This window comes from Quercus lobata, chromosome 5, assembly GCF_001633185.2.
Source record: "Quercus lobata isolate SW786 chromosome 5, ValleyOak3.0 Primary Assembly, whole genome shotgun sequence".
Classification (NCBI taxonomy): domain Eukaryota; kingdom Viridiplantae; phylum Streptophyta; class Magnoliopsida; order Fagales; family Fagaceae; genus Quercus; species Quercus lobata.
Genome location: NC_044908.1, coordinates 53,506,112 through 53,516,040, shown reverse-complemented (window position 1 = coordinate 53,516,040; position 9,929 = coordinate 53,506,112). Strand labels below are relative to the sequence as shown.

The window sequence follows — 9,929 nt, the reverse complement described above, 5'->3', positions numbered from 1 at the left end:
AAACGCCCTTAACCATTCTCCATATTGGTGAGCCGTTCATATTTGTAATGAACCCAATACTTGTCACCTTCTATACCCACTACATTACCTCCCCTGCACAGTGGCTTTTCGATGGGAAGATCGACTCTTATGCGCAAATATTTTGCTTGTTCTGACAGATGAGCTCGCTTATCAGTCTCCAAAAAACGCCCCATGCTAGTCCCAATATCTTGTCCAACCACTTCAGACATGAGCTCAAATGGTAAGCCCCATAGTTGCACCCAAAATGGAGAGTGGGTGAAAACTATGTTTTCAGATGTAAGACCCTTTTTCCATCTGCAAAGAAGTAACAGATTATTTTCAAAGTTCCATGGCCCACTATTTTCCACCCATTCCAACTGATAATGGGAGCCAAATTTAAACTGAAAGGTGTTATTCCCTACTTTGATTATTCTTAGCTCTGAACCCATCTTCTGTGCTGCTCTGAGAGTGCTTTTCAGAGCTCTGTGGTTTTGCTGCCTATCTGAGAGTAACTTCCCAAATAGGCTTAGTGAGCATTCCCTAAAAGGTCTACTCTGCTATGAGCTGAGATTGATATTTCTGTTTCTTCTTCCTTAGTGAGGCAGAGGTTTTGAAGGCTATTCACAACCTCTTGTTCCATGGTGAGAGAGTGTGTATCTAAGGGGGGTGAGACGCCCCACTAGGGGGAGAAAATACTCTTCCAGAAGGGAGAGGAGAAAAGACTCTTACCAGAGAAGAGAGAGAAACTCCTATGAGGGAGAGAATTTGCGACACTATTCTTTTCGCAGTCCAAGTAGTTACTTGGAGAGTTAGAGAGAGTAATAGACATACCAAGACTCTTTATACAATTCAATATATTTTTATATAAAAATATGAAATTTAAATTTTCAAAATATTTTAAAATATTTCAAATGCAAAGAAGGAGAGAGAGAGAGAGAGAGAGAGAGACTCACAAGTTAGAAAATTCAAATAACTATTATTTATAAATATATATATTCTTAGTCACATTAGTTTTTAGTGACATTGGAAGGTATTGCCCAATGTTCCATTGGTATCATCTAATGTGATAAAAAAAATAATGACATTGGTACTAATGAAAGTGACATTGGTAAATCCAATGTTGGTATTGTCCAATATGATTATAAAATAAGTGAACCATTAAATATGGCAATGGTATGGTCATATGTGTACTACTCAATTTGATATTAGAACCATCAAATATGACTAAAAAAAATTAGAATATCATTGAATGTGACAATGATACGTTATGTAATGTTGGTATGATCCAATGTGACGATATAGCCGTCAAATGATTTGTTTAGAGCTGTAGTACATATAAACAATACTTATTAATCCAGTATTAATAATCAAATATTTGAATTTAATTGGAATCAAATTATAATAATAGTAGTAAATAAGAATACAAGTAGATAAGTGTATTTATAAAATTCTAGCTAGAATCGTGCCGTTTAGAGCTGATATCTAAAAAAAATAGTATTATTAATACCCTAGCTTTGTGCTCCAAAGTCCAAAAAGGGTTCATTATATTCCTTGCCTTTAATCTCTCTCTTTCTCTATCTATATTCTTGGGAAGCAAACACAGAGAGAGAGACAGAGACAGAGTAGAAGTGAGTTGACTCAGATGGGTGAATACGGAGGAGACGAAGGTGTTCGGAGAAGAGGGTGCTCGTGCACAAAAGAAAACTTTCTCCCCGAGGAGTCGTTTAGGAGCTGGGGAAACTTTGCGAGGGCGTTGAAGGACACACCGCGTAGGCTGAAAGACCGAGTTCTGACTCGTTCGTTGGACCAGACGGAGCTAGTAGATGTGAAGGCACAGAGCCAGCACGAGATGAAGAAGACGCTGAATTGGTGGGATCTCATGTGGTTCGGCATAGGAGCTGTGATTGGAGCTGGGATCTTCGTCCTCACTGGCCTTGAGGCTCGAGAACATGCGGGACCTGCTGTTGTGTTGTCCTACGTCGTTTCGGGTATCTCTGCTTTGCTCTCTGTCTTTTGCTACACCGAGTTCGCCGTTGAGATTCCAGTCGCAGGTGCAATACCATCCTTATTATCTTGTCTTTTTGTTAATTTTTTTTAATAATTCTTTTTGCAGTAATATTTTATTTACGAGAATTACTACCGTTCACTACATTTACAAAAACAAATAAATCGTTATTGATTCTAATTTCAAAAAAAAAAAAAACTTAAATTACTTTTTTTTTTTTTACTTATAACAATTAATATAAATTTATCATTTAAAATTTGTTATAAAAATATTTTAAAAATGATGTGAAGATAATATTTTTTATATATATATATATATATTTATATTACAAGTACTATGATTATCTATCAAGTTTCAATGAACACAGGTGACTGCCTTTTAAATACATGTATAATTGACTAATACGTTGGAAATTAAAGATTTGGTCATAGCACTTCGATTTTATTTGTTTCAGTCAAGGAGGGAGTATTTATATTGATATGGTTTGGCTTTAGCCGTACCCAGTTCAATGCTCTACGGATAAACCTTCACCTATTTACTTATTTTAAGGGGAGTCCACTGTCAAGTATTTGGAAATGCATTATTTATTGATTTTTTTTTTTTTTTTTTTAACTTAATCGGATTAGAAGAAAATTCTTTCAGCAATAATTATTAATAAAATCAATCAGGTGTAGTTTTAGTTATATGGCCTACTTAATAATTCATGTGACGTTAAATAATATAATATAAGAGCCGAAAGACCAAAACAAACCATAGATGTATAAATCCATTTGCATGCAACAAACAAACCCAAAACGACGTGTCCACTCAATTTGTTTTAACGTTTTTAAGGTCACTTTGTCAAACAAAACAACGTGCCCACTCAAGTTAATGGAGGCTCTTAGAGCAATTATTAACAAATCATTTAAAAAAAATTTGATATCACATTTATGAGAAATAGAAAAAGTGTTAAAACATTTATTGTTTATTTAATTTTTTATAAAAACTTTCTTAAAATATAGTTCTTTAACAAATGCTATTAGGGTATTCATTAACATTTCTCTTTACCATTGAACAAGATTTCTTCTAAAACTTTATGCTCATTTCTATTAATTCAACACTTGAATCCCCTATTAATTATTATTATTATTATTATTGTAAGGACGCGATTCGTGACGGACCGTAACAGTGTCGGGTTCGCACGTGAAAAGGCCCCTAACAATATCATTTGTAGAGCGTGGGTTTGAAAGGCTAGGCCTTGTTCGATAGGCAGTGGGTTTTTCGCGGTGTTCGTATGAACTTAAGCTTTCCTACACCCCTGGAGTCTTTCTCCTGGAGGTGGGCTGGGAGGCTCTGGTTTCTGGCCATTTTTCCCAACCACCTCTATAGATTACTTACTCTTCCTTTTATACTAGCTCGCGTCCACTGTCCTTCGTCCACGCGTAGGGTTAAACTTTCCAAGATTGATACTTGTCCCATCAGTCCATACTCAAAGTCGTTAGGGATGGTTGTAAAAGTCAAAGAATGCGGCTCTGTCGGGTTCAGAACATTAAATGGCAATAACAGCAGCTTTCCCTGGATATTTTAGATATTTCTTCCATGTTCCAGTCCTATACCGTTTTTACCCTTCCCTTTGGAGGTACTGTGGGTCTGCCGAGGACTGAACTACCCTCGGCGGTACCCAAAGGCTATTTCGTTTGAACTTGGGCCATAATCCTCCTCGGCCTGGGCCTTTGGACTCTCCCTGGGTAGAGGGGCCTGGCCCATAAATCATTTGCGCCCCACAATTATTATTGAAATCGCATTTTCTAAGAGAACCAATTTGACAATTTTGAAAAGTACTGAATCCAAAATGACATGTCCACTCAAGTTGTTTTAACGTTTTTAATGTCACATTTGTGAAACAAAACGATGTGCCCACTCAAGTTAACGGATGCTCTTAGAGCAACTGTTAACAAATCATTTTAAGAAAGTTTTAGTACCGCATTTATTGGAAATAGAAAAAGTGTTAAAATATTTATTGCTTATTTAATTTTTTATAAAATTTTTCTTAAAATAGTTTTTTAACAAATGCTGTTAGGGTATTCATTAACATTTCTCTTTACCATTGAACAAGATTTCTTCTAAAAACTTTATGCTCATTTCTATTAATTCAACACTTGAATCCCCAATTAATTATTATTATTTTTTTTTGAACACCCAATTAATTATTATTATTATTATTATTGAAACCGCATTTTCTAAGAGAACCAATTTGACAATATTGAAAAGTACTGTAATAATAATTGAGTATTCAAACTATGGTATTAAAAACCAGTATGGCTAAAGAATTGGTTTTTAACCGATTTTGGGGCATTTCACCAGATTGAATTAATGCTCAGTTTCCAATTGAACCGATCGGTCCGATCTGGTTTTTAAAATAGTGATTCAAACTAATTTTTTAGACTGTATTTTGGCTGTAGCTGTTTTTAGTTTTTCTGCCCGATGAAAGTAAACTTAACTTTTGAGTTTTTACAACTTTTGTTTTCCTTTTGATTTTGTCCTAATGGTTATTACATTTAAGAGTTGGCCTTTTTGTGATTGGTAAGTTTAGAATTTTCTGGAGACTTTTTTGTTAGGTTGATCTAATTTGTATAATTTATAAAATATTAGTTTTTTTTTTTTTTTTGAGAGAATAAAATATTAGTTTTAAGTTGTTACGTGAGGGCTAGCTGCCTAGCTCTAGAAACTGGTGGCTGTTATATAATATTATATGGAGTTATGGACCCTCTTTTTTATTTTATTACAGAGCTATGGACCATATATTTTTCAATTCGGTCACCGCTCAATATATTATATTTAATCGCGTATAATTATGAATATGCTTTGGGCAAAAGGTCCAAAGGCTGATTTTGAAATCCTTGTTTGTCTTTATAAAATTGACGTAATTTGTAAAGGAAGTCCACACACAATTGGTCTTTTCAATAGAAGAGGAAGAAATCCATACACATGCTCTTTACAACGGTGCCTTATCTTTATTCTAAACCTGCTAGATTTTTGTTTCGATCGGCTCATGTGAATAAGTTCGTTTTCTTAAAAGCTGGAGAAAAATTAATCTGCTGATAGACCTTGATATTGATATAAGAATAATTCACAAGAAAAGAAGGATGTGTCTTGAAAATAAAGCTGGCTTTTAGGTAAATAATTCATGTAAAGAGGATTGTTGTGATAAATACCAAAACAGAATAAGCTGCAATTTAGGTTTATTAATGATCAAGTGGTGAAATGCTTGTGTTGGCAACCAAAACAAAAGAAGTAAAGAAAGAAATTAAAAAGCATTCAGCCATTTGATTGACAAAATCTGATAATTGAATAGATAATTGAATATATGAGCAGTACCATCAGTCTCAATATTATTTTGGCTAAATTGATCCAAAAAATTCCACTTTTATTATTTTAGCTAATGCATTTTTTTACAACAAATACATTAGTCTCAATACTCTATCACTATTTTATTAAAATATTATTTTTTTTCACTTAAATCATGTTTTTAAATTAAACAATGAATAAAAATCATTTAAAATCTCAATAGATAAAAAAATCTGATCAAGTGATAATGATCAATTATTTTGTTTAGCCAAAAACATAACGTTACATTATATTTTATTCATATATTATAGTTTAACAATAGTTTTCTTCCTAAAAAAATAATAGTTTTCATTTCCTCAAAAAGAATAAAATAGTTTTCATAAATTATGATGTTATATACTATAATATATTTATTATTTTAATAAGAAATAAGGATTAAAGAGAAGTCATAACTGTGGGTGAGGCCTATCGTTTATCTCAAAAAAGAAAAAGAAAAAAGAAAGCTGTGGATATTCTACTTCAATTGTGAAGAATTAAAGTTTACCCATACACGTGTTCCCTGGTTTCTTGGAAGTTGGACCAAATCAGAGAGAGAGAGAGAGACTATTGAAACAAGAAAATAATTAAAAAACATAAAAGTCTGACTGTTGTGTGAGTTTTTTTGAGTCTTTAATTATATATTTGTTGAAAGTTGAGATTTATGTACTGTATTTAAATGTTGTTCTGTATATTTTTCTTTTAAAATTTTGTTATGTGATGTGATGTTTTTTAATTTTTTTAAAATTTTTTGTTATGTGATGGGATAAAAATGCATTTTTTTAGTTAAATAATTTCATGATAGAATTATAAGAAATGAGTTTAAAGAACAATATTTAAGGTTTTTTATTTTTTGAGAATAACACTATCTAAGGTTGATGTCCTTTGTCGAGATATCAAAATATTTACACTGATGTGAATGTGATTAGAACTAGAAAGTTATGATATACAAATTTTAATAATTTTTTTATTTATTCACCGCTTATTATAATCCATCTATAGGGCAAATTGTGTAAAAAATTATGTCAATGCGTGTCATACTCTCATCCTTAGAAAAAAACAAAATTTGGAAATGCAAATAATATCTGCATTGCTGCTGATCAATGGGGAAGTAAAATTAATAAGGGTCAACAATGACAGGCCTAGAGTCTAAAATTCCAAGTTGGCCCATCTTTTTAATATGAACGTAATCTGGACTCTAGTGATATGTTTGACTTTTTCTTCGTGACCTTTTCAATAGAAGCTTGGCACTTCAGACAATTAACTTATAAGTATATGTAATGTTTCTTTAATTGAAAATTATATATATATATATATATATATGTGTGTGTGTAAACATATATATTAAAGTGGGAGGAAAGAAAATGCTAGAGGTACAAACACATAATTCACATCAATAAGTTCTACTCACAGAAACTTTGTTTATTACACATTCTTATCACTCAAAATATCATATATATTTTAAAAAATTACTATAACTTGTGTTTTACTTTTTTAATAATTCGATAGTTATAATAATGAGTGATAAGTTTGAACTGATTGAAAATACGAGGAGATATAGGATTTGTTTGGATATAACTTATTTTGCTGAAACTAAAAACTGAAAACTGAAAATATTGTAACAAAATAATTTTTAAATGTGTGAATAGTATCGTGGGACCTATTTTTAATAAAAAAGTTGCTGAAAAGTGAAATTTATGAGTCTGTGAACAGTGCACATATGTACTGTTCATGGAAGACTGAGTCAAATGTTGCGGCTACTGTTCATAAATGGTAGCCACTTGTTGGGGGAAAACGCGTGCCCAAAAAAAAGAAGAAGAGGAAAACGCAGGAAAACGCAACGTGTATCCAAATCCCACCATAGTTGAGCTTAACATCTCGTGTTATGGTTATAAAAAAGAAAAAGAAAAAGAAAAATCTCGTGTTATTTGAATGTGTAAAAAAAGTTAATATATACAAATAATTTTGATTTATTACTTTCCTGATATTGAAAACTTTTTTTTTTTTTTTTCTTGTTAATGGGAGTTCATGACAACATCTTTTACCTTGACATGCACAGTCGAATAAAATTTATGTTACAGAAATTCGTGTGGCTAAATAAGCTAACAAGATGCTTTCCTTTCAGGTGGATCATTTGCCTATTTAAGGGTAGAGCTGGGTGATTTCATGGCCTTCATTGCTGCCGGAAACATCCTACTCGAGTATGTGATTGGTGGAGCAGCCGTTGCCCGTTCTTGGACATCCTACTTTGCCACACTCTTGAACCACCAGCCAAATGATTTCCGCATTGTAGCCCATAGTTTTTCACCAAACTACAGATACCTCGACCCCATTGCCATTGTTGTCTTGGCTATCATTTGTGTTATGGCTGTTATGAGCACAAAGGGCTCCTCACGATTCAACTACAGTGCTTCCATCTTCCATATTGCTGTCCTCATCTTCATCATCATTGGAGGCTTCATAAAAGCGGACACCAAAAATTACAGTGATTTTGCACCATTTGGCGTCCGTGGCATCTTTCAAGCATCAGCAGTGCTTTTCTTTGCCTATGTTGGATTTGATGCTGTCTCAACCATGGCTGAGGAGACAAAGAATCCCGGTCGGGACATTCCTATTGGTCTTGTTGGCTCAATGGTGATTACTACATTGGCATATTGTTTACTAGCCGTGACACTATGCCTAATGCAACCATACACAGATATTGATAAAGATGCACCATTTTCTGTGGCATTTGAAGCCGTAGGTTGGGGATGGGCTAAGTACATAGTTGCTGCTGGTGCATTGAAGGGCATGACAACAGTTTTGCTTGTATCAGCAGTGGGTCAAGCTCGATATCTCACACATATTGCACGCACACACATGTTGCCCCCGTGGCTCGCCATTGTGAATGAGAAAACTGGGACTCCTGTCAATGCCACAGTGGTAATGCTTGCAGCCACTGCAGTATTTGCCTTCTTCTCATCGCTTGACATTCTCTCAAACTTGCTCTCCATCTCCACACTGTTTATCTTTATGCTTGTGGCTATTGGCCTTCTTGTGCGTCGATACTATGTTAGTGGGGTGACAACAACAGCAAACCGTATCAAATTCATTGTGTTTCTTGCCCTTATTCTTGGATCTTCAATTGCCACTTCTCTTTATTGGGCCATATCTACAAACGGTTGGATTGGGTACACAGTAACTGGACCAATTTGGCTCTTGTCAACTATTGGGCTTTGGCTTTTTGTTCCACAGGCTAGGGAACCAAAAATTTGGGGTGTACCATTGGTACCATGGCTGCCATCACTATCAATTGCCATTAACATTTTCCTTCTTGGGTCTATAGATAGAGCATCGTTCGCAAGGTTCGGGTTATGGACACTAATAATTTTGGTTTACTATTTCCTTTTTGGATTGCATGCGTCCTATGACACAGCCAAGGAAGCTTGCAGTGCCAAACAGATGAAAAATGTTGAAGAGGGGGCCGTGAATTAGAGAAGTTAATAAGAAATGTGTGATGCATATGTTTATGTAGTTTCTGTTCATGTTATGAAAGAGTTGATGTGTGTGTGTGTGTGTGTGTGTTCATGAAAGAAAACATAAATTCTCTTTCCACGCTTTTGTTACGTTTTTTAATTTCTACTGGTTTCGTTGCAATGTAATTCTTTTACAAGTAAAAAATTTCGCACTTCTTTTGTAGATTACATTCACACATGAAAGTTACAAGAATAAATTAAATTGACCTTGTATGGAAAAGGTATTTTGTATCAAAACTTATTTGGAATGTTGGATGTCTTCAAGCTAATCAAAAACCTGGCTAGTATATCTTGCTGATTAGTAGCCCCATAATACTATACAAGGTAGGACAAATCCAAAAACCTAGAAGAGGTAAAAGCCAACTAGAGCAATAGGTTTTTCAAAATTTGTCCCTCTTCGTCTCTCATAAAAAGAAACCCTAAGAACAACCCAGAGAAACCCAAAATAGTAAAATCAAATAAATATTATTATTTTTTTGATAGGAAAATAAATATTATCAATCACTCCAAAATACATATACATCCATAAAACATATTACAAAATAAAGTGCCAAAAAACAAAAGGAAAGAAACCTAGCCACGCAGTGGTGATGAAATCAATGGCAAGAGGGAGAGATATAAACGTTGGAAATTAGGAATAGAAAATCAAAGAAAACAATTATAAAGCTTCTAGATATTTGTAGCAATGATTTTGATACGCTAGTCAAGCTTCTCAAATGACATCGATCTCTGGCATTATTTCTGACAGCTCCTTGTCGTCTGCTGCCAAGGGTGTTTGGTGTATGAGGGTGGGTTTGCTTGCTGATGGTTGTGAGCAATTGAGAGAGAGAGAGAGAGAGAGAGATTTGTCATAGACTGACATGGCTACTTTTTTTGCCTTTGGATTATTAGTCTGCCAAGTATCTTTCATTTATAAGTCAATGGGAGGAAGTAGGAGAGTTTATAACAAAAGGGGAGCCACACCTGTAAAGAAATTATGGTTTTAAATTAAGTTTCAAAAACTTAGATATATAATATTTATAAAAAATCAAATAATCCCATTAGAA

At 33.8% G+C, this 9,929-nt stretch overlaps 1 protein-coding gene across 1 annotated transcript; it reads left to right on the top strand.

The window, feature by feature from the left end:
• Window positions 1-1,613: 1,613 nt before the first annotated feature.
• LOC115992500 (cationic amino acid transporter 1-like) lies at window positions 1,614-8,898 on the top strand. Its single transcript, XM_031116707.1, has 2 exons — window positions 1,614-2,051; window positions 7,494-8,898. Exons 1-2 carry the CDS (start codon window positions 1,643-1,645, stop codon window positions 8,840-8,842), a joined length of 1,758 nt encoding a protein of 585 aa, XP_030972567.1. The 5' UTR covers window positions 1,614-1,642; the 3' UTR covers window positions 8,843-8,898.
• The last annotated feature ends 1,031 nt before the right edge of the window (window positions 8,899-9,929 follow it).

Bases quoted from the DNA above. Each gene is read 5' to 3' on its own strand.
- LOC115992500 (XM_031116707.1), top strand. From the start codon at position 1,643: ATGGGTGAATACGGAGGAGACGAAGGTGTTCGGAGAAGAGGGTGCTCG. The intron at 2,052-7,493 runs GTGCAATACCAT...CTTTCCTTTCAG, and splicing joins CGTTGAGATTCCAGTCGCAG to GTGGATCATTTGCCTATTTA.